The sequence below is a fragment of the Choloepus didactylus genome, chromosome 5 (assembly GCF_015220235.1).
Source record: "Choloepus didactylus isolate mChoDid1 chromosome 5, mChoDid1.pri, whole genome shotgun sequence".
NCBI classification, from domain to species: Eukaryota; Metazoa; Chordata; class Mammalia; order Pilosa; family Megalonychidae; genus Choloepus; species Choloepus didactylus.
In genome coordinates this window covers 124,373,919-124,400,354 of record NC_051311.1, presented here as the reverse complement: position 1 = coordinate 124,400,354, position 26,436 = coordinate 124,373,919, and the positions used below count along the sequence as shown (strand labels likewise).

The 26,436-nt window shown below is 36.1% G+C and overlaps 1 protein-coding gene across 1 annotated transcript in view; it reads left to right on the top strand.

Moving 5' to 3' along the window:
• MEOX2 (mesenchyme homeobox 2) overlaps positions 1-26,436 on the top strand; it is a 492,584-nt gene that overhangs the window by 320,589 nt on the left and 145,559 nt on the right. The window contains exons 9-13 of the mRNA XM_037836821.1: positions 5,834-5,899; positions 5,989-6,068; positions 17,175-17,309; positions 17,726-17,842; positions 24,122-24,204. Of these exons, the coding sequence (XP_037692749.1) occupies positions 5,834-5,899; positions 5,989-6,068; positions 17,175-17,309; positions 17,726-17,842; positions 24,122-24,204 (481 nt within the window). The remainder of the gene's footprint in view (positions 1-5,833; positions 5,900-5,988; positions 6,069-17,174; positions 17,310-17,725; positions 17,843-24,121; positions 24,205-26,436) is intronic.

Sequence of the window (26,436 nt, the reverse complement as noted above, 5' to 3'; positions counted from 1 at the left end):
ATATTTTTTCATATTCTTTCTGCTGTGAAAATTTTATTCACTAATTCTCACATTTCTTGGTCCATTGGACCAGATTTTAGGGGTTTTGAGACTGCAATAAATATAATCCCTTTTTCCTACTTAAGTCTATAAGCAATTGAGAAATGAGAATTAGACAAATGGAAAACAAACATCACCTTTACTATTGATAAAACTGACTGAAGATTTTCCTTTTATCTGAAGGCAAGTGAGCATCCTAAGTCTGAACTTCAGAATTAGCCACCCCATCACAGGCAGCACTGGAGCACTGCAGGATATTCTTCCCAAGGGGACAAGTCCCTTCTTCCAGGGCATGGAGCAGAGCAGATGCACAGGATCCCCCAAAGAGGGGAGGCCAGGGTTGGACTGTACATGCTCAACTTCCTCTTCCAAACTCAACTGTCATTCTCCGGAGAAGAGTGAGTGAGGGAGTGAAGAGGCCAAGAATGTTAAACTCTTGGGGTTCCCTTCATTTGAAAGGAATATAACAAGTGGAAAAGAACAAGTTCACATCTAAAATGAAATATTTACTAGTTTCCTGTTTGGCTTCACCAGATCACATTCTCACTCATTGTGCTTTAGATCAGGGTTTCTCTACCTTGCACTATTTTTTTTTATACTAAGATTTTATTTTCTTCCTCAAGATAGAAAGGGTACGAAGCTGGAAATTTTACTAAGGTCTAGTAATTCTTGATCCTTCAAAGAGATGGATACAGGCTTTTCAACACTGGATAATTATCAAACTAAGTGCAAAAGAACAGCCACGGCAACACTGAACTGGTTCTCAGGAAAACACAGGGTCAAATTTTTCCTTTAAAGTTCAAAAACCTCCTAAAAAGAAATGGATTACCAAAGTGTTCCACCATTGTGATCTTTTTTTTTTAAATTTATTTATTTTTATTGAGATTGTTCAGATACCATACAACTATCCAAAGATCCAAAGTGTACAATCAATTGCCCACAGCACCACCATACAGCTGTGCATCCATCAACACGATTAAGTTTTTTTCAATTTTTAGAACATTTTCACTACTCCAGAAAAGAAACAAAGACTAAAAAAGGAAACTCACATCCTCCCATACCCCTAACCACACCCCCCCTCCATTACTGATTCATAGTTTTGGTATAGTATATTTGTTACTGTTGATGAAAGAATGTTAAAATACTACTAACTGTAGTATATATTTTTTCCCTATATGCCTCTCTATTATTAACCTCTAGTTATAGTGACATACATTTGCTCTAGTTCGTGAGAGAGATTTCTAATATTTATATACTTAATCAGGGACATTGTCCACCACAAGATTCACTGTTTTATACATTCCCATCTTTTAACCTCCAACTTTCCTTCTGGTGACATGGGTGACTCTGAGCTTATCCTTTCCACCACCTTCACACACCTTTTAGCACTGTTAGTTATTCTCATTACATGCTGCCATCACCTCTGTCCATTTCCAAATATTTAAGTTCACCCTAGTTGAACATTCTGCTCATAATAAGCAACCGCTCACCATTCATTAGCCTCATTCTATATCCTGGTAACTTATATTTCATGTCTATGAGTTTACATATTATAATTAGTTCATATCAGTGAGACCCTGCAATATTTGTCCTTATGTGTCATTTTATTTCACTCAATATAGTGTCCTTGAGGTTTCTTCTTCAACCCATTTCTTTTAAGATGGTTTTGTTCAAACACTATACATTCTGTCCTAAGTAAACAATCGTTGGTTCCCCGTATAGTCATGTATTTATGTACTGAGCACCATCGCCACTCTCTATACAAGGACATCTCTTCCACAAAGACAGAGGAAGAGTCAAAGAAGGCAGAGAGGCAAAAGAAAAAAGGCAAGAGAAAGAGGGAAAAACAAACAAACAAAAAAACTTGATAGCTAGAAGGCGACAAAAGGAAAGAGAGCATCAACCCAAAGCAGAACAAAGAGTCAGACAACTTCACCAATGCCCGGAGTCCCACACCCCTCCCATATGCATTTAGCTTTGGTATATTGCTTTTGTTACATTAAAGGAAGCATAATACAATGTTCTGTTAATTCTAACCTCTAGATTGCATTGATTGTATTTTCCCCCCAATCCCACCCTATTTTTAACACCTTGCAATGTTAACATTCATCTGTTCTACCTCATGTAAAAACATATTTGTACCTTTTATTACAATCGTTGCGCACCCTAGGTTTCCCTGAGTTACACAGTACCAGTCTTTATTGTTCATCTTTTGTTCTGGTGTCCCACATGATCCCAGCCTTCCTCTTTCAACCAGATTCCCAGTCATCTTTGTTCAGTGTACTTACATTGCTGTGCTACTATCTCCCAAAATTGTTTTCCAAACCTCTCACTCCTGTCTTTTCCTTTCTGTCTGCAGTGCTTCCTTTAGTGCTTCTTGTAGAGCAGGTTTCTTGTTCACAAACTCAGTCATTGTCAGAGAATATTTTAAGCTTTCCCTCATATCTGAAGGATAGTTTTGCTGGATATAGGATTCTTGGTTGGTGGTTTTTCTCTTTCAGTATCTTAAATATATCACCCCACTTCCTTCTTGCCTCCATGGTTTCTATTGAGAAATCCACACATAGTCTTATCAAGCTTCCTTTGTATGTGATAGATCGTTTCTCTCTTGCTGCTTTCAGGATTCTCTCTTTATCTTTGATGTTTGATAATCTGATTATTAAGTGTCTTGGCGTAGGCCTATTCAGATCTATACTGTTTGCGGTATGCTACACTTCTTGGATCCGTAATTTTATGTCTTTCATAAGAGATTGGAAATTTTCATTGATTATATCCTCTATTATTGCTTCTGCCCCTTTTCCCTTCTCTTCTCCTTCTGGGACACCAATGACACATAAATTCTTGCTTTTCATTTTGTCTTTAAGTTCCTGGACACGTTGCTTGTATTTTTCCATTGTTTTCTCTATCTGTTCTTTTGTGTGTAGGCTTTCAGGTGCCTTGTTCTCCAGTTCCTGAGTGTTTTCTTCTGCCTCTTGAGATTTGCGGTTGTATGTTTCCAGTGTGTCTTTCATCTCTTGTGTTGTGCCTTTCATTTCCATAGATTCCGCCAGTTGGTTTACTGAACTTTCAATTTCTACCTTATGTACACCCTGTGTTTCATTATATGGTTAATCTCTTTTGCCAAATCTTCCCTAAACTTTTTTAATTCACTTATTATTAGTTGTTTCAATTCCTGCATCACAGTTAAAGTGCAAGTTTGTTCCCCTGACCAGGCCATAACCTAATTTTTCCTGGTGTAGGTTGCAGTTGTCTGTTGTCTAGGCATAGTTTCCTTGGTTACCCCAATCAGGCCTCCCCAGACCAGAATGGGCTCAGGTCCCAGAAGGAAGAAATATTCAGTATCCGGTTTCCCTGAGGGTGTGTCTTAGAAAATTGGTACACCCTCTTATGCTTCCGGTCACTGTGCTTTTCTGCCCAGCAGGTGGCACCTGTTAGCCTATAATTCTTGACTGGTGTAAGTTCTGAATGGAAGGCAGGTGGTAGAGCTGGGCCCCACCCCTTTCCTCTTAGAGAAGATAGATGTCCTAGGGGGAGGTCATTAGCCTTTCAATGGTCTCTCTCTGTCTGTGCTATACCCTTGTCTGGGTCACAGAACTGGGAACTGATAATGGCTGAGGCTTTCTCTACTGAGTCAAAAAAGGAACAGAGATTCCCCTTCAGAGCTAGTCTGAGGTGACCCTCTGGCTCTCCAAGGTCAGTCGTCACCCAAAGCCTCTGTCTACTTGTTGGGGATTTCTACCTCATAGTGAGCAGTTCACACTTGCTAATTAAGACCCCAGTTGGAGCTCAGCTGAGCTATATTCACGCACTGGGAGAGAGCTTCTCTCTGGCACCATGAGGGTTTGTAGCTCGGGCTGTGGGGGAGGGGTCTCCCGACTTGGATCTGCAGGTTTTACTTCAGATTTTATGCTGTGATCTCGGGCATTCCTCCCAATTCAGTTGGTGTATGATGAGATGGTCACATTTGTCCCCCTGCAGGTATTCCAGATTATTTACTAGTTGTTTCTGGTTTTTTTTTTAATTGTTCCAGGGGGACTACTTAGCTCCCACTCCTCTCTATGCCGCCATCTTAGATCTACCATTGTGATCTTAAGTGCTACTTGTTTAGGCTATGGAAGGAACCTGGTTGAAATGATCATTTTTCAGGAACTAAGGCAAGTACCAGAGCAAGGCAGTTGGGAGACTACCAATCAGCTTCCTCCTGCACTTTGTCCAAGTCTACAATCTGGGACTTCTGTTGTCAAAAGTAGCTTCCTGTTGGCAAGGCTTATTGTGGGGTTACACAAGTCAGTCTAACATTTTCTTAATTAGTATGGTTATGTGCTGGGCAAAAGTTCCTACCAGATATGGGGGTTCCCACTGCCCAGTCCCCCAAAGAAAAATAAGATGGACACTTTTTAGTAGGCAGTGCTGCTTTGTTTTAAAGAACAGGGAAAGGGAAATTTAAAATAGCACAATCTTATCAGAGGAATTTGAATCCCAGCTCAAATAACCAAGTGACTCAGAACTACTGATCATTGCCTGTGAAATAACTCAATAATTATATCCATCTTTTACAAGACCAATAGGCCAACACCACTACCACCAAGAAGGGAGTGGGCAACATTCTCTCCTCCTGTTTTGTACTCAAGGTAGAATTGGGTCCTAAGGGTACTCCTAAGCGAGCAAACCTCTACTGGGCCCACTATATCTCCATTTTTACTTTGGGGATGACACCTGGAAACCACCATTTGCAGAAACCTCATCTGGTTACAGATGAAGGTTGAAAGATGAACCAAGCCAAGGGAAGATATCAGGCTGACATCAACCCAAAACTTATTATCTAGTGGCACCCATGGCTCCTGACCAATCCTTCCCCACCCTGGAAATCATTCTGGTCCATTAAAAGTCTGGTTCATGCTGACAGTGAACCTGCAAACCAACAGAGAAAGGGCATCAATCACCATCTTCCTACGGCTGGAAATGAACAGGGCTGGGCCTTTTGAGGCTGGTGTATCAGAATTAACTGGCAAGTTGTTCAAACACATTGACATTGTCATTCATCTATGGCAGGGAACTGGGGGTTCCCAGATAGGACAACATTGGATGAAGCCTGAACTCAAGAACCATCAACAGACAACCCACAGATGAGAAAGATCTCAGCTTTGCACTATTGACATTTATGTTAAAAAAACCATGCTCAGTCTTTCTCATTAAATTTGAATTGCAACTTGAATATTTTGGAGTAAGGAAAACATCATATATATCAGGAGTTTATAAAAATAATACAAAGTAATTTAATCTTCATTTAAGTCTTTTGTGCTTAAAAAAAATAGTTGTCTCACTCGAATTTTCTTCTTAGAACAGAAGCAGAGAAAAGGAGTAGAGGTATTAATCAACATTAACTTCTTAAAAAATGCCACACATACTATTATTTCTTTACCTTCTTTCATATTTTCCTACTTTGGGGGCATGTTTTAATTTTTAATTATTAGTCTTTGTTATTCCTAAAAAAGAATTATTTACATTTATCCAAAAATTTAAAATAAACTAGAAAATTTTGAGGAAAAACACATATATAATTTTAAGAAAATCTTTGTGTTTTTGGTAAAATTAACTGAAAAAGAAATTAAATGAAAACTGAAGTTACTAGTTAATAAATTTAGTATTGTCTGGGAGAAGACATTCCCAGAAAATCATTCTGTTGCCTAAGTCTTAGTGTTGTGAATGCATTCTAAAATACAAGACAAAGAGATGTTTCATCACAACCAGACTACTTTTAAAAAATTTTCTTGTTTGATATTTTGTCTTATAGGTAGAAACCGTTACTGCATAGACAAAAATTATGCTGGCACTCTTATTATATGGGATAGAATTTTTGGTAAGTAAAAAGTATGAAAATTGAAATATTAAATTAGTTCTTCTATTCACATAAAGTCAAAGATCGTATCCTTACTGTTTATTTTTCAGGGACATTTGAGGCAGAGAATGAAAAAATTGTATATGGGCTAACACATCCCATTAATACATTTGAACCATTCAAGGTGCAGGTAATGTAATTGATTTGTTCTTTCTGAATTTATATCATTTCATGAATCTCATAGTTCAGAGAAAAATCAGTTGTTGGAAGGTTGAAGTACATTAGACTATCCTGAAGTTTATTTATTTTTAATGTAAGAGAATTTGGAAATAATTCTGGCACTCAAACAAGGCTTGAACCAAATCAGGTGAAGTACATTTAAAAACAACTCATTATAAGTGTTTTTAAATATGTCTTTTACCTAGAATGAGAAACATAAAATAGAAGTGACTCTTTAACAAACATATTCTTTCTCAGAATAGACCTGAAATATATTCATGAATTCAGAAGGAGCAGAAGTAAAATGTATAATTTAGTTTGATCCCACAGTAAGAAAAATATTTGCTTCAAGTCTGCATGTTTATCTCTGGTTAGGAATTCAGGCTAAGCTTTTGCCCTACTCTTCCCAGACCTACATGTCAGGAGCTATTACGGGTTGGTTAGGTCTGTACATTACCTCATCTGCTGAGACTTGTTGGACTGGACCAGTTTTATGTTAGACATGTGGTATTTGTTGTTCACTGGCCTCGATGGTTGGCACTAGAGAAATGAGGAATGTCTATGAAGTTTTGGTCCATCAGTGTCAGACCACCACAAACCCTCCCGGGGTTGGTGTCTAGTAAATGAGAAAAAAATAAGAACACTTGAAAAGCTGAAGAGGTCCATCAACAACAACTTTGAACAAGGGACTGGTCACAGTGTTCAGTAAGTGAAAGAATTACAGGTTTATGTTGGGTCCAGCTTGCAAACCTTCTTCAAATTTTATCGGAAAATTGAGATAATGAAATAATGACATTTATTGAACTCTTACTACATGCAGAAAACTCATAGGAGCTCAGCACAAGATACTGATTCCAACCATTATTGAAACCCTACTAGTTAGTGGCTCTTTTTGTCCCCCTTTTTTAGTGAATGAAACTGAGGTTCCCAGGATTCAAATAATTCACCCAAGGTCACACAGCCTGTCAGCTACAAACTTAACCCAGGTGGGTTGGAGCCCAAGTCCAAAACTTGCTTAACTTAATTTAACCCTTACACTGACTGTCTCCACATAAAAGGCCATCATAAATGACTTTCACTTTGAAAGTGAAAGGCATTTTTATGTCCTGGTACCTCAAAATAAAGAAAAGGTGATTATCTCTCTTCTTTTTTTTCCAACCACATTGAGTCTCTCTCTCATTATATATATTTGGTGTTACTAAGCTATATATCTCAGGAGAATACTAGCATAAATGTTTCAGGGTACTTCTTAATCACAAACTTTGTAGAATTGAAACCAGTTTAGAAATAATACATTGAGAGTCCTCATTCACTCTGTATAGGCCTTGTCTCCATATGTGGAGATTAAAAAAGAAATAGACAATTTGGTCTTTGTCCACCAGGACAGTGGTTTTCAGATTTAATGTGCATATGAATCACTGGGGGAACTTGTGAAAATGCAGATTCTGTTCAGTCTCTCAGCTCTGGTCCAAGGTTCTGTGTTTCTAACAAGCTCCCATGTGATGCTGATGCTGCTGGTTCATGGACGATTCTGTGATTAGCAAGGCTTTGGGAGTCTACGCTCTTGCTGAGGAAAAAGGTGTTCCTATTTGAGACAGAAGAAGAGAGTGTAGAAAAGGAGCTGTCCAAATATTTGGATGATTAGGATTTGTATAGGCACAATATTCAGACAATCACAGATATTTATGCTGTGGATCTGTGTTAAATTCGATTCTCCAAGTTTCTACCCCCACATAAACATTTTCTTTTATATCGGTAATTGTCAGAGTGTGACTAAGGGTTAGTCTTCTATGTGCTCACTTAAATTGTCAGAAATATAAAATCAACAAGCTGTGATACTTAGGAGCTCCCAAACTTACAAAATTGCATACTTTTACTTGTATTCCTTTATGTACAGCTAAATTTCTCATCTACCCTTGGAGACATCGAAATCAACTTAAGATGGTCCCCTGTAGACAGAATTTGCCTTTCCTTATTCTTAGGCATAGACCATTCACTTTGTTCTCCTTTTGGGGTTCAGGGGTTTCAGGGCATTTGGAAGCAAATATGTGAGAAAGTACTCCCTATTTTAAAATATAACCATTCTTTTCTTAGGGCTTGTGTGTAGAATGATGGAAATAATGTTACAGCCAGATTTCAAAATATCAAAACCAATATTTGTACTAATGTGTGCTATAACTCCTAAACCCATTGCTTTTCTGTATTGTTATTATTGCAAATACCCAGAATAAGTTTCCATGTAATACTCACCTTTTCCTCAAAATCCGTTCCACTAAATCCTGCATTGTTCTTAATTGCTTCAGATTCCTTATTGTAATATTTAGAACAATTATTGAAATCATTTTTATAATCCTAACAGTTTAAATTATTGAAGAGACAGTGAAGATACCAGTGAGATCACAAATTCTGACAAAGCCAAAACTTCTTTCTCCATTAATTTATTTTTACATTCATAATACAATTCAACTCTAGCGTCTATAGTTAATGCCCAGCCCTATGACTATTTTTAATTCTATGATGCATTATGATCCCATGTATGGTATGTATAGCTAATTATGCTAATAACTAACAATTATTGGACACTAACCTCATGCGGACATACTTTTAACCCCTTTATATGTCAAATGTGCATAATTTAAACACTAAGAATACTTTTTATGAGCCTCAAAGCGAACTGTTGCCTCAGAGTCAGCAAATTTTCCTTTTATAATTACAGAGTATAGGCTGTTTAATACATGGAAGGCTACTAATGGAAATATAACATGCTTGCCTATAATTCAATTAAGTGAATAAGGGTTTATTTTTTAAATCCTTCAATAGACATCAACTTTTATATCGTTCCATGTTCCACCTTAATATTCATTTAGCAAGACTTTAGAAAAGGCATCAGGGAGGCGGGGCAAGATGGCGGACTGGTGAGCTGTATGTTTTAGTTACTCCTCCAGGAAAGTAGGTAGAAAGCCAGGAACTGCGTGGACTGGACACCACAGAGCAATCTGACTTTGGGCATACTTCATACAACACTCATGAAAACGTGGAACTGCTGAGATCAGCGAAATCTGTAAGTTTTTTGTGGCCAGGGGACCCGCGCCCCTCCCTGCCAGGCTCAGTCCCGTGGGAGGAGGGGCTGTCAGCTCCGGGAAGGAGAAGGGAGAACTGCAGTGGCAGCCCTTATCGGAAACTCATTCTACTGATCCAAACTCCAACCATAGATAGACTGAGACCAGACACCAGAGAATCTGAGAGCAGCCAGCCCAGCAGAGAGGAGACAGGCATAGAAAAAAAACAACACGAAAAACTCCAAAATAAAAGCGGAGGATTTTTGGAGTTCTGGTGAACATAGAAAGGGGAAGGGCAGAGCTCAGGCCCTGAGGCGCATATGCAAATCCCGAAGAAAAGCTGATCTCTCTGCCCTGTGGACCTTTCCTTAATGGCCCTGGTTGCTTTGGCTCTTAGCATTTCAATAACCCATTAGATCTCTGAGGAGGGCCCTTTTTTTTTAATCCTTTTTTCTTTTTCTAAAACAATTACTCTAAGAAGCCCAATACAGAAAGCTTCAAAGAATTGCAATTTGGGCACGTCAAGTCAAGAGCAGAACTAAGAGAGCTCTGAGACAAAAGGCAATAATCCAGTGGCTGAGAAAATTCACTAAACACCACAACTTCCCAAGAAAAGGGGGGTGTCCGCTCACAGCCATCATCCTGGTGGACAGGAAACACTCCTGCCCATCACCAGCCCCATAGCCCAGAGCTGCCCCAGACAACCCAGTGTGACGGAAGTGTTTCAAATAACAGGCACACACCACAAAACTGGGCTTGGACATTAGCCTTCCCTGCAACCTCAGCTGAATGTCCCAGAGTTGGGAAGGTGGAGCAGTGTGAATTAACAAGGCCCCATTCAGCCATCATTTCAGCAGACGGGGAGCCTCCCTACACAGCCCAGCAGCCCAGAACTGCCCTGGGGGGATGGCACTCACCTGTGACATAGCACAGTCACCCCTCAACAGAGGACCCGGGGTGCACAGCCTGGAAGAGGGGCCCACTTGCAAGTCTCAGGAGCCATACGCCAATAACAAGGACTTGTGGGTCAGTGGCAGAGACAAACTGTGGCAGGACTGAACTGAAGGATTAGACTATTGCAGCAGCTTTAAAACTCTAGGATCACCAGGGAGATTTGATTGTTAAGGCCACCCCCCCTCCCTGACTGCCCAGAAACATGCCCCATATACAGGGCAGCCAACACCAACTGCACACGCAAGCTTGGTACACCAATTGGACCCCACAAGACTCACTCCCCCACTCACCACAAAGGCTAAGCAGGGGAGAACTGGCTTGTGGAGAACAGGTGGCTCGTGGACGCCACCTGCTGGTTAGTTAGAGAAAGTGTACTCCAGGAAGCTGCAGATCTGATAAATTAGAGATAAGGACTTCAGTTGGTCTACAAATCCTAAAAGAACCCTATCAAGTTCAGCAAATGCCATGAGGCCAAAAACAATAGAAAATTATAAAGCATATGAAAAAACCAGACGATATGGATAACCCAAGCCCAAGCACCCAAATCAGAAGACCAGAAGAGACACAGCACCTAGAGCAGCTACTCAAAGAACTAAAGATGAACAATGAGACCACAGTATGGGATACAAAGGAAATCAAGAAGACCCTAGAAGAGCATAAAGAAGATATTGCAAGACTAAATAAAAAAATGGATGATCTTATGGAAATTAAAGAAACTGTTGACCAAATTAAAAAGATTCTGGACACTCATAGTACAAGACTAGAGGAAGTTGAACAACGAATCAGTGACCTGGAAGATGACAGAATGGAAAATGAAAGCATAAAAGAAAGAATGGGGAAAAAAATTGAAAAAAATCGAAATGGACCTCAGGGATATGATAGATAATATGAAATGTCCGAATATAAGACTCATTGGTGTCCCAGAAGGGGAAGAAAAGGGTAAAGGTCTAGGAAGAGTATTCAAAGAAATTGTTGGGGAAAACTTCCCAAATCTTCTAAACAACATAAATACACAAATCATAAATGCTCAGCGAACTCCAAATAGAATAAATCCAAATAAACCCACTCCGAGACATATTCTGATCACACTGTCAAACACAGAAGAGAAGGAGCAAGTTCTGAAAGCAGCAAGAGAAAAGCAATTCACCACATACAAAGGAAACAGCATACGACTAAGTAGTGACTACTCAGCAGCCACCATGGAGGCAAGAAGGCAGTGGCACGCTATATTTAAAATTCTGAGTGAGAAAAATTTCCAGCCAAGAATACTTTATCCAGCAAAACTCTCCTTCAAATTTGAGGGAGAGCTTAAATTTTTCACAGACAAACAAATGCTGAGAGAATTTGCTAACAAGAGACCTGCCCTACTGGAGATACTAAAGGGAGCCCTACAGACAGAGAAACAAAGACAGGACAGAGAGACTTGGAGAAAGGTTCAGTACTAAAGAGATTCGGTATGGGTACAATAAAGGATATTAATAGAGAGAGGGAAAAATATGGCAAACATAAACCAAAGGATAAGATGGCTGATTCAAGAAATGCCTTCACGGTTACAACGTTGAATGTAAATGGATTCAACTCCCCAATTAAAAGATACAGATTCGCAGAATGGATCAAAAAAAATGAACCATCAATATGTTGCATACAAGAGACTCAGACACAGGGACACAAAGAAACTGAAAGTGAAAGGATGGAAAAAAATTATTTCATGCAAGCTACAGCCAAAAGACAGCAGATGTAGCAATATTAATCTCAGATGAAATAGACTTCAAATGCAGGGATGTTTTGAGAGACAAAGAAGGCCACTACATACTAAAAAAGGGGCAATTCAGCAAGAAGAAATAACAATCGTAAATGTCTATGCACCCAATCAAGGTGCCACAAAATACATGAGAGAAACACTGGCAAAACTAAAGGAAGCAATTGATGTTTCCACAATAATTGTGGGAGACTTCAACACATCACTCTCTCCTATAGATAGATCAACCAGACAGAAGACCAATAAGGAAATTGAAAACCTAACCAATCTGATAAATGAATTAGATTTAACAGACATATACAGGACATTACATCCCAAATCACCAGGATACACATACTTTTCTAGTGCTCATGGAACTTTCTCCAGAATAGATCATATGCTGGGACATAAAACAAGCCTCAATAAATTTAAAAAGATTGAAATTATTCAAAGCACATTCTCTGACCACAATGGAATACAATTAGAAGTCAATAAGCATCAGAGACTTAGCAAATTCACAAATACCTGGAGGTTAAACAACACACTCCTAAACAATCAGTGGGTTAAAGAAGAAATAGCAAGAGAAATTGCTAAATATATAGAGATGAATGAAAATGAGAACACAACATACCAAAACCTATGGGATGCAGCAAAAGCAGTGCTAAGGGGGAAATTTATAGCACTAATCGCATATATTAAAAAGGAAGAAAGAGCCAAAATCAAAGAACTAATGGATCAACTGAAGAAGCTAGAAAATGAACAGCAAACCAATCCTAAACCAAGTACAAGAAAAGAAATAACAAGGATTAAAGCAGAAAAAAATGACATAGAGAACAAAAAAACAATAGAGAGGATAAATATCACCAAAAGTTGGTTCTTTGAGAAGATCAACAAGATTGACAAGCCCCTAGCTAGACTGACAAAATCAAAAAGAGAGAAGACCCATATAAACAAAATAATGAATGAAAAAGGTGACATAACTGCAGATCCTGAAGAAATTAAAAAAATTATAAGAGGATACTATGAACAACTGTATGGCAACAAATTGGAGAATGTAGAAGAAATGGACAATTTCCTGGAAACATATGAACAACCTAGACTGACCAGAGAAGAAATAGAAGACCTCAACCAACCCATCACAAGCAAAGAGATCCAATCAGTCATCAAAAATCTTCCCACAAATAAATGCCCAGGGCCAGATGACTTCACAGGGGAATTCTACCAAACTTTCCAGAAAGAACTGACACCAATCTTACTCAAACTCTTTCAAAACATTGAAGAAAATGGAACACTACCTAACTCATTCTATGAAGCTAACATCAATCTAATACCCAAACCAAGCAAAGATGCTACAAAAAAGGAAAACTACCGGCCAATCTCCCTAATGAATATAGATGCAAAAATCCTCAACAAAATACTTGCAAATCGAATCCAAAGACACATTAAAAAAATCATACACCATGACCAAGTGGGGTTCATTCCAGGCATGCAAGGATGGTTCAACATAAGAAAATCAATCGATGTATTACAACACATTAACAAGTCAAAAGGGAAAAATCAATTGATCATCTCAATAGATGCTGAAAAAGCATTTGACAAAATCCAACATCCGTTTTTGATAAAAACACTTCAAAAGGTAGGAATTGAAGGAAACTTCCTCAACATGATAAAGAGCATATATGAAAAACCCACAGCCAGCATAGTACTCAATGGTGAGAGACTGAAAGCCTTCCCTCTAAGATCAGGAACAAGACAAGGATGCCCGCTGTCACCACTGTTATTCAACATTGTGCTGGAAGTGCTAGCCAGGGCAATCCAGCAAGACAAAGAAATAAAAGGCATCTAAATTGGAAAAGAAGAAGTAAAACTGTCATTGTTTGCAGATGATATGATCTTATATCTAGAAAACCCTGAGAAATCGACGATACAGCTACTAGGGCTAATAAACAAATTTAGCAAAGTAGCGGGATACAAGATTAATGCACATAAGTCAGTAATGTTTCTATATGCTAGAAATGAACAAACTGAAGAGACACTCAAGAAAAAGATACCATTTTCAATAGCAACTAAAAAAATCAAGTACCTAGGAATAAACTTAACCAAAGATGTAAAAGACCTATACAAAGAAAACTACATAACTCTACTAAAAGAAATAGAAGGGGACCTTAAAAGATGGAAAAATATTCCATGTTCATGGATAGGAAGACTAAATGTCATTAAGATGTCAATTCTACCCAAACTCATCTACAGATTCAATGCAATCCCAATCAAAATTCCAACAACCTACTTTGCAGACTTGGAAAAGCTAGTTATCAAATTTATTTGGAAAGGGAAGATGCCTCGAGTTGCTAAAGACACTCTAAAAAAGAAAAACGAAGTGGGAGGACTTACACTCCCTGACTTTGAAGCTTATTATAAAGCCGCAGTTGCCAAAACAGCATGGTACTGGCACAAAGATAGACATATAGATCAATGGAATCGAATTGAGAATTGAGAGATAGACCCTCAGATCTATGGCCGACTGATCTTTGATAAGGCCCCCAAAGTCACTGAACTGAGCCATAATGGTCTTTTCAACAAATGGGGCTGGGAGAGTTGGATATCCATATCCAAAAGAATGAAAGAGGACCCCTACCTCACCCCCTACACAAAAATTAACTCAAAATGGACCAAAGATCTCAATATAAAAGAAAGTACCATAAAACTCCTAGAAGATAATGTAGGAATACATCTTCAGGACCTTGTATTAGGCGGCCACTTCCTAGACTTTACACCCAAAGCACAAGCAACAAAAGAGAAAATAGATAAATGGGAACTCCTCAAGCTTAGAAGTTTCTGCACCTCAAAGGAATTTCTCAAAAAGGTAAAGAGGCAGCCAACTCAATGGGAAAAAATTTTTGGAAACCATGTATCTGACAAAAGACTGATATCTTGCATATATAAAGAAACCCTACAACTCAATGACAATAGTACAGACAGCCCAATTATGAAATGGGCAAAAGATATGAAAAGACAGTTCTCTGAAGAGGAAATACAAATGGCCAAGAAACACATGAAAAAATGTTCAGCTTCACTAGCTATTAGAGAGATGCAAATTAAGACCACAATGAGATACCATCTAACACCGGTTAGAATGGCTGCCATTAAACAAACAGGAGACTACAAATGTTAGAGGGGATGTGGAGAAATTGGAACTCTTATTCATTGTTGGTGGGACTGTATAATGGTTCAGCCACTCTGGAAGTCAGTCTGGCAGTTCCTTAGAAAACTAGATATAGAGTTACCATTTGATCCAGCGATTGCACTTCTCGGTATATACCCGGAAGATCGGAAAGCAGTGACACGAACAGATATCGGCACGCCAATGTTCATAGCAGCATTATTCACAATTGCCAAGAGATGGAAACAACCCAAATGTCCTTCAACAGATGAGTGGATAAATAAAATGTGGTATATACACACGATGGAATACTACACGGCAGTAAGAAGTAACGATCTCGTGAAACATATGACAACATGGATGAACCTTGAAGACATAATGCTGAGCGAAATAAGCCAGGCACAAAAAGAGAAATATTATATGCTACCACTAATGTGAACTTTCAAAAATGTAAAAGAAATGGTTTATAATGTAGAATGTAGGGGAACTAGCAACAGAGAACAATTAAGGAAGGGGGAACAATAATCCAAGAAGAACAGATAAGCTATTTAACGTTCTGGGGATGCCCAGGAATGACTATGGTCTGTTAATTTCTGATGGATATAGTAGGAACAAGTTCACAGAAATGTTGCTATATTAGGTAACTTTCTTGGGGTAAAGTAGGAACATGTTGGAAGTTAAGCAGTTATCTTAGGTTAGTTGTCTTTTTCTTACTCTCTTGTTATGGTCTCTTTGCAATGTTCTTTTATTGTATGTTTGTTTTCTTTTTAACTTTTTTTTCATACAGTTGATTTAAAAAAGAAGGGAAAGTTAAAAAAAAAAAAAAGAAAAACAAGGAAAAAAAAAGATGTAGTGCCCCCTTGAGGAGCCTGTGGAGAATGCAGGGGTATTCGCCTACCCCACCTCGATGGTTGCTAACATGACCACAGACATAGGGGACTGGTGGTTTGATGGGTTGAGCACTCTACCATAGGTTTTACCCTTGGGAAGACGGTTGCTGCAAAGGAGAGGCTAGGCCTCCCTATAATTGTGCCTAAGAGCCTCCTCCCGAATGCCTCTTTGCTGCTCAGATGTGGCCCTGTCTCTCTAGCTAAGCCAACTTGAAAGGTGAAATCACTGCCCTCCCCCCTACGTGGGATCAGACACCCAGGGGAGTGAATCTCCCTGGCAACATGGAATATGACTCCCGGGGAGGAATGTAGACCCGGCATCGTGGGACGGAGAACATCTTCTTGACCAAAAGGGGGATGTGAAAGGAAATGAAATAAGCTTCAGTGGCAGAGAGAATCCAAAAGGAGCCGAGAGATCACTCTGGTGGGCACTCTTACGCACACTTTAGACAACCCTTTTTAGGTTCTAAAGAATTGGGGTAGCTGCTGGTGGATACCTGAAACTATCAAATTACAGCCCAAAACCCATGAATCTCAAAGACAGTTGTATAAAAATGTAGCTTATGAGGGGTGACAATGGGATTGGGAAAGCCATAAGGACCACACTCCACTTTGTCTAGTTTATGGATGGATGAGTAGAAAAATAGGGGAAAGAAACAAACAGACAAAGGTACCCAGTGTTCTTTTTTACTTCAATTGCTCTTTTTCACTCTAATTATTATTCTTGTTATTTTTGTGTGTGTGCTAATGAAGGTGTCAGAGATTGATTTAGGTGATGAATGTACAACTATGTAATGGTACTGTGAACAATCGAAAGTACGATTTGTTTTGTATGACTGCGTGGTATGTGAATATATCTCAATAAAATGAAGATAAAAAAAAAAAAAGAAAAGGCATCATTAGGCAACGAACATTGAACGCACAAGTTTCTAATTAATCCCATTGGAAGCCAAGTTTCTTAATTCTTTTTTTCTACTTTGTTAATTTTGCAAACAATTTCCCTACTTTTTACTTTCACAGATAAAATTTTGTTGAGCTTCAGAAATATTGACAAAAACACACTTAACCTTAAAGGTACATAGAATGCATAGAATGGATTATAATTTGGAATACAATGCATATTAATATACACTAACCTAACTATACAAAATGAATATTCAAGAAATATGTAAATTACACCCCAAACAATGAAATAAAACACATGATTTGTTGTATTTAATCTTTTTGTTTTGGATTTTGTCTTATGTTAAATAAGCTATATTTTTATTCTTCCTAGTTTCACCATTTATTTTACATTTGGACTACATTCTGGGCCACACCTGGATTCTTCAATAAGTTTTCTGTCATAGTTAAAGGACCAGGCTGGGGTCCAGGTAAACCAAGACTTGGACTGAGTGAAGAAATCCCAGAGGTAAATCGAGTTCATAGGATTGGTGGTGGTGGGGATTAATTTCATATTTGTGAAATCTACAGCCAGTCTACATATATGCTGCCTTCATGTAAATTCAAGGCATTTTTGCAGGTGGGGAAAGCTCCAGCCTATTCATTTTGGTGATTTTTATCATCAATACATCTTGCTGAATCAATTCATACAGGGCTATTTAAGGTAGGCTAAATCGGAAACCTAATGCTTCTGAGATCAAAAAGAAGTCTCCTAGCTTTTAGACATTTTCCTAACCAAATAAAGAATGCTAGAGTTATTTTTGAGGCAGCATAGTAAATTCTTCAATTTCTTTTTGCATGTCTCTTACTCACTTAGAACAAATTTCAATAACAGGAATATGTCACTCAGCAACAGAAAAAATGGCTTCTTTCTTGTCTACCTAGGTCACAGGGAAAGAAGTGGCCTTCTTATCTTCAGCCTCTCAACTATTAAAGATATACGGAGTTGTACAGTTTGCTCTGATGCTGGCATTTTATGAAGATACCTTTGCAGATAAAGCTGTAAGTGATATTAATTTACAGTAGAGTGTGAGAAAATTATCTGTAACTTGATTTGAAAATGAAAACAAGCTCCCAAATTATGACTGTGTTCTTTTTCTTCTGTAATTTTTGTCTTTAATTTTGGAAATATCCCACATTTTATTGGGATATTTATTTTTAATATGTTATATTAATAACATAGGTAAATTAATTTCTCCAGACTACTAAATGTGAAGAATTAATTATATCCAAAGCATTGCTATATGGAATGCCAGTCAGTGGTATGGTATTGGCCTAAATGATAGATATGAAATGATTTGCCAGAAATAAATTTCACAGCATTTACTATAAATGTAAGCCAGAAGTCAGAATTGAATGTGTCAGGGAAAGCATACTTTACATTGATTTCAACACACCTACCTTCACTTAGACAGTAGCCTGATAGAATGACTTCAAGGAGTTTTCAATGTAAGGTTTGTTTAATTTGTTATGAAAAAATGAGTTACTGAGTGCTAATCCTGACAGCTGTCCCAGGGCATCTGACAGAACCTGTTGATCAAGACACTAAAGAGGCAAAGATGAGGCTTCACAAGTGGTCAGTCAGATAAAGGACCTCAAATAAAACAACTGCAATCAAAAGGGAAAACCCTCAGTGAATGGGAATAAAAAAGAAAAGAGAAAAACAAAATCATGTGAAAGAAACTTACCTGTTCCAGACTTGGCTTTGAAGAAACAGGAAAAAGAAAAAGTCTTCCCTGAGAATTTTTAACTGCAAATCATACCTGATGCAGATTTGTGTCCAGAAATTATACTATTTAAGGGCTTGATAAACCCAAGCCAAGAAAAGTTAAAGTGGTCTCAGATTATGCCTCAGGGGTCTTAAAGAATCATGTTCAGGTTGTGCCTAAAGCAACCCCCTTCAACTCAAGTCTCTGAGTATTCCCACCGATGAAGTCTCAATGATTAGGAACTTGGCGTTAAAAATCACAAAACATGCATCAGAAAAGAAAAAAAAAAAAAAAAAAGAATGAAAGCTCAAAGACAGAAGATATTGGAAATTAATGTAAGCAAAATATAAATTAAGTAAATTTAATATGTTTTGAAAGAAACAGAAGTTGAAATTTAAAAGAAATTAAGAAATTACAAAGAATCAAGAAAAAAAGTCTCGTCAAAAAGGATGAGGCATATTTAGAAAATAATTTAAAGTGAACTTCTAGAAAACATAAATATAACTGAGATGAGGAACTCAGTGACTTAAATAGCAATCTGAAGACAACTGAAGAGGGGATTAGTGTGTTAAAAAAGATAAAGCAAAAAAGTTTCCCATTACATGATGCTGAAAGATGAGATAAAAAATATGATAGAAAAGTTTTCTCCAGACATGAAGAATATTGTGACAAAGTCTAAAAAATAAAATGAAGCAAGCATCCAGAAAAAAAGTGTAACTGAATTACAGGCAGTGAATTCAGGCAAGATAGTTTAGTTTTTTTAAGAAACAAGAACAGCTATTGATAGGTTTTAATCTGCCCACAACAACTCCCATCAGTAATAGAAATTAATAAATAATATGTGCAGAAAAATGGATCTGCTGTAGGATTATTGTTAATAATTCCAGTGCATAAATCCTATGGGATTATTTTTATTAGATGCCAATATGGCAATTTCAATATAATATATCCTATGGGATTATTTTCAATGATTAGATACCAGTATAATATTCCCAATATAATAATTCCTCTGTAACAATTCCATATGTTCCATGTGGTTTATATATTGAGTTCAAAAGTTCCCAGAGTTCTCCCCAGCAAACTTCCATTCATGTCTCATTGTTCAAAATTAACTCACGTGTTCATGCTAAGCCAATAACTAGCACAAACTTATGAATTAACCATGAATGAATTATACCAAGCATGAGTCATGCCCCCAGGGTAGAGAGGGTTCTCCTCTGAGCACATTCCTACCCCATACCTGGACAAAATAAGGGTAGTAATAATGCAGAAGAAATGAAAGATAGTTGCTGAGTGGGCAACCAATAATGTATGCTACAATGCTTCTGCTAAATAAAACAGTTTACAGGAAGTTTTTAGAGATTTCTGGATAATATATTGAAAAAAGCCATATTAATTTTTAACATTATTTAAAGACTTTACTGATTGATGTTGTCCATATTTATTTGTGTTTTTGCATTTAAAGTTAGTAACCGTACAATACTACATACAGTGACTCCAAATTTGAATGATAGACAAACTCACACGTGTTTTCTGTCTACATACTATTAAAAACAAAAGCTAGAGAGAAACATGAAATGGACTTCTTGTTTGTAGCAGAAAATGATTACAGTATTTCAATTTTACTTTCCATTTTATGCAGTGAAAATAGGAACTAGGAAAAGATGTGACCAGAAATATCTTGAGAATATAATGGTTGGAAAAATACTCACTTACCGTTTGTTCTCTTATATACGTGCTACAACTAATGAAACCAATTCCACATTGTAACAGCTTTTTTAAATTTTACCCTGAAAGAGAAAAATTTTGAATTCAAGGGATTATTTCAAGAGCAAGCTTTTCATAATAGGAGCACGATGCATTGCTCTAAGCAGTGCACATGTAGACATTAAGCTACCAAAATGGTTAGACTTAGTTGTCTACCTAAGGACTCATAATCATATCTTCAAGTCCTGGATAATTACCCATCACTGATATTCTGATTATTTAACAACATTAAGTTGGCCACACAAAATATGACTAGAATGTGCATGTGTTAATAGTTTAGATAATCGAATGAGGTCAAAGGAGAGTTAGGTCTGCTGCATCTAAATATCCAACTCTGAAAATACTGATCAAAGCTGAGTACATTTTGTATTATTGATTTTTTTATCAATTGTGCAAAATAAAATCCCTAAATAAATTTAACTAATTAATAGAAATGAAAATGAAAATTTACACCTTTTAAGTTCTGTGAACCTCAATTTTAATTTTGAAATAAAAATCCTTAATGTTGAATTCACCAAGAGACTTGAATGTCAGGGCATCTGTGAGTGGGTAAAAACGTAGCCTAGACACCACGTATATTAAAAGATATGACTTATAGCAAAGATTTCACAAAATTATTCAATTTCCATTAAAAAATATGAGAAACTTAGGTAGATATACAGACAAAAATTAAGTGGTGAAACCCTTTTCATATTGAAAGTAGAGTTGGAGACAGCGTCATTCCTGACACAAATTAATTTTGAAAGGTGCATTTGCTTGTTTCCCACACGTTTTCTTCACTAAAAACATGCTGTGTGACTAGGAAGAAAGGTTGCTTATTAGCAAAATTCTATAGTGCATTTCTAGGTGTCAGGGATATTTAAAATATACAAAGACATTAAAATCCAACAGCAATATTTTTTTTTCCAGATTCACTGCAGCCAATAATCACATAGAAAAGTTATGGCCAGTTTGTAGTTGGGGATCCTGCTGTGGTCCTACAGCCTTTCCCATTTATGCATATACCAGAGTAGATAAATACTTATTTATTCTATGTGTGCAAGTTCTGTATAAATAATTTTGAGAGTCAAAAAAGCAATTTGATGCCACCACAAAGGTGTAAGAGGCACATTCTTTTCTTACTGAAACTTGCAATGCATACATTTAACTATATCATGTTTAGTTTAGTGATGTGGCCCACAGACTTTCATGTTGATTTTGGTTTGGTAATTCTTGGGAAATCAATTCTGCAGCTGAAGGGTCCACTTCATGGGGTGATAGCAAGAGTACACATTTGAAATGATAATGTAGACTGCACTAGTATGTGTCCAAAGTAAAACTGAAAAGGCAAAACTATCCTTTTAAAAAACAGACACACGCAAAACAGTTTGAATATTTAACAAAGTCTTGTACAGTGTGTGATACTGTTAACTGTAGATGTGTTTTAACACAGATTACTTCGATGATATATTTCACTCAGGCATCTGAGTATATCCAATATAGATTTGGAAGCACATTTTTACAGTTTGAATTCTCCTGGATGCTGTACTCTGCAAAACACTCCGGGCACTATAATTTTGGAACTAATATTATCATGTTAACATATTTTAACAGCCACTTTGAAAAAATGAAAACATTTAGTTCCAGTCTCAAAACATAGGCTGCTACTTGTACAAATTAGATCTAGTGCTGGCCCTGCATTATGAAACCTCTTAAGTCAGTAGTCAGTGCACCACCATTGTCTTCTCATGCAGTCATCGGGGTTTAATTTAATTTCCTACAGTTTTTAGGTGGTAACTGATGTAATATGAGAAAAAGAAATGTGAACCAAAATGAGAATCAATTATAATGGAAGTCCATGAATGAAATTGGTAAATGTGTAGTAAAGGTAGCATAGTTAGCAATATCTTCCTATCTAATAACCATAGCTTTAGAAACTTAGAAAAGTGATCATTGTTTAATTACTATGAAAAATATAATTTTATCCACGACATTGAAATGTAATAATAAAGTAATAAATTGCACATTTAAAAATGAAGAAATGAAGATACGGCAAAGATAGCAACATATTAAAATTGATGGCTCTAGGTATCTGGGGGGTAAGTGTGCTGGAGTTTTCTGTAGGGGTTTGTATTGTTTTTGCAACCGTCCTGTAAGTTTGCAATTACTTCTAAAGAAAAAATTAAAAAAATGTTATTTACATCAAATAATGAAAATAATGTGTGAAATTAAATGTATCTTCATATCATTAATATCCCTCAAATTGACCCTCAGGCAGTTCTTTTAAGAGTGTCAAGTTAGTAGGCTGTGGGGGCAGTAGCAGGGCTTACTTCATCTGTATTCCCTTTCCAGGATCACTGTCCTTTGTTGCCTGGTGTTCAATGGCTTGAAAACCAATTTTGTCCTTTTGTTTTGTTTTGTTTTGTTTTGTTTTAGTTGTTTTGTGGGGAGGGTAAATCCTGCCCTTATTACTCTCTCTTGGCTGGTGTACATCCATTTTTTAATGCACTTGCAACTATCATTTAACATGTGACTGTAACATATCTAAGCTATCAGTATTTAGTTAAAACTTTAAAAATGCATATATTTTTGCTTTTATTCCCTACAAATATTTGTAGAAACTACTTATCATTGAAATGTATTCATTATATGTTTTAGTCAATATATTTTCAGTTTTTATATATTTATTTTGTTTGTTCTTATTTGAAATTCTATAAAATGCTCATTCTAAGTCATTCCCTGTTTGTATTTTGCAATAGTAACTACCTAGACAGTTCTTACATTTTGGAAAAAGAAAAGAATATGTCAATATTGACTTTTTTTTTAGCATGTAAAATCTTATCTTAAGAGAGTCTTGAGATATAACCCCTTGCCTTTACTGATCCACTTTCTTTCTGAAGCTGTATTCATCTCCCTCTAAACTTAGACTACTTAACCTCCACTTAGTTCTCTGCCACTGGCCCCTTTAAGTCTGTTATTCCTAGAATTTCTGCCGCTTTCACACTTCCTGGTCAGGCAGGCCGATTTTGAATTTCAGAGACATCATTTATAGGCAGTGTGATGATGGAAATTTTTTAATCCTCTAATTTCTAGTTTTATTTCATTTTTTTAAATATATAAACCATACTTAATGATGCCTATTCTGCATGGTTGTTGGGAATATAAAAAGAAACAGTGTAATAGCTGGACAGTTGATGCCCCAAAAACATTATTATTAAATTTTAACATGTAAACAAAATGCATAATTAATTTTTAATCCCCACCTTAGAAAATAAGTTTTTTGTGCAATAATTCAAAATATAGCTTTTGATCTGTACCTGTAAATGCACAGATTTCATTGAATATGTGTGTGCATGTGTGATTTTTTTCATACATATGTTTTCACTCATAAACACATTCTCCATTAAATACTTTATGGCTGCCAGTATTCCAGAAAGGTTTCAGTTTGAAATCACAACAAATCGGTGATATCAAAAATAGCTAATGGAATATGGTACTTATTCATAAAAATGAGAGTGTTTCTTCCTAGGTGAGAACATATATACTTCAAAGAATTATGAAATCAAAACTTTATAGAGTAATTTTTAGAGAGAACACTTGAAGTGAAACATTATTTTGGAATTGTCTGATTCATTAACCAAGTGTTCAACAAGGTAACTAAACGACATAAGGAAAGTCAGAATGTCCTTGGGATATTCAACTTTTTTGAAGAGTCTGCAACAATTGCTAAAATATAAAACGAAGTCTGGGTCTGTCTTCCTTGTCAGCTTTAAATCGCAGTGTTCCTTCTGATAACGCTCCATTGTTCTCTGTGTTTGTTTGACAGGCACTTTCACAGCTCACTCTCCTTCTGAGGGTTTGCTTCATTATCCTCACGTTGACCTCCATTGGATTTCTTATGGATCAAAGGCAAGAAGTGAAATACTCTCTTTTTTACTTTTATTCAATTTAAAACTTTTCCACATAGTGGCAAAATGTCAGTATAGTACATAACTTAAAAATGTAATTTTTTGAATAAATGAGAAACTTTGAAATTCACCAAAGCATTTGTTATTGTTAAAATTGAAACTATAGTTTTATGTCTCCAATTTAAATGAAACACAGTAACATATTATCAGATTTTAATATAAGGTTCCATTTTAGATGTCAACTTTTAAAATAAAATTTACTTTTTTCAAGTGTGTTAGAGACAACATGTAAAAGATGATGATTAATTTGGAAAACATAGGCCATATATCTGAGAATTCAACAAAATATGAAACATAGTTGAACATGTTTTCTTTTTTCATTGAATAGATAACATATGCCAGAGTACAGGTGTACTTAAAGTCCTTTACCCTCAAAAAGCATACTATTTAAAGAATTCTTTTTTAAATGCTATCCCATCCAGAAAACACACTTACTTCAACAATTTTAAGTGGCTTTTATGGCAGAAGGTATATCACAAAATTATCTATTCATTATTGCATTCTTATTTGTTAATAATTAATCAGTACTAATAGTTACTAGGTATTTATTATTTGTCATGGATTGTGTTAGTAAGTCTTACAACCCAGCGAGATAAACATTACTATAAAGCCCATTTTAAAGTGAGGCTCCAAGAGATTAAACAACTTAAAGTCAGATAGTAAGAGCTAGAACAGGACACAAACCCAAATATGTGACTCCAGAGCTCACATATTTTAAAAATTACATATATTATAACTTTGTGGAAAACTGCAAATGTCTCAATCATTCTTGAAGTCTTATCTTCACTTTAGTGCCATTATTTTTCTACTAGGTAATCAATAACTAATATTTTTGGGAATTGTTCAATATCAGGATCTAGCAAACATATGTTCAATTTAGGTTGACTGTTACATTACCTTCTGAAAGAGTGCTTATTGGCTATCCTAGCATAGCAGCAGATTTTGGAGCATCATCAAGAACCAGGTCCTAATGAACTTAGGTTAAAGGAACTGTTTGTAATATGCAATCCCTATAAATTTTTGGTAAAAATGATGCAGCTGGCACACTCTATATAGTCATATGTACATAATATATAGAATGTTAAACTTTTTAAACTATCTTGAAAGTTGTATTGATTTTATCATTTGTTTTAATTGGCTTTATATCCCTAATTTCCTGTACAAGAAGTAATGTACACGCTGAGCCACCTGAAATCATGATTTCAAAGATTGCAATTATATTGATTCCACAGTAGCAACAGTACAGTTTCATTTTTTAAGGAAAATTTTTGTCTTCATAGTTACAAATAAAAACACTCTATAAAGTAATGATTTTGCCATGATACATCCTGTATTATATTAAATTATTCTTATTGTATATAATTTTTCAAAGTCTAAAATGTCCCTGACCTTATTCAGGTACTCATACTGAGTTATAATTTTGCTATTCAAACCAGATCAATGGAAGCCAATCTATAATTCTATTCTCCTACCTATATTGGAGAAGTAAAAATTATCTATGCAAACTTCTACAACAGGCTTTGCATGGGATAGTAAAATACTAAAACTTTCACTTTGAGATAGGAACAAGCTAAAAGCACTTATTATCCAACACTGCGCTGAAAGAAGTAGTAGATGAATAAGAAAAGAAAAAGAAATAAAATGCATAATGATTTGAAAGGAATTAATAAATTAATAATGTAGGTAAAAAATTCAAAGAATGTATAGGGAAAAATATTCAAATTAATAAATGAGTTCAGCAAGATTCTTGGAGAAAAACTCATCAACTACCTTTCTATATACTAGCAAATAAAATACTATTTCTAATAGCATCAAATATCGAAGAAAAATTAGTACAAAACTTCTAAAACGACTATTCAAAATATTGTGGGAAATAAATGAAGATCTAAGTAAGTGAAGATATATCTTCATAGATTGGTATGTATAACAATATAAAGATTACAATTCTCACACAACTGATTTAAATTATTGAATGCAATTTAAATTACAGTTGCAAGAAGTTTCTTCATACAATTTGATGGGAAATTTCCAAAATATATACATGGAAATGCAAGAACAATTATAGCCAACACAGTCTTAGTTTTAAAAAATGGCAGGAGTTGCTCTACTGGTTATCAAAACTTATTATACAACTATAGTATTTAGGCATGTTTTATTAGCACAAGGATTAGAA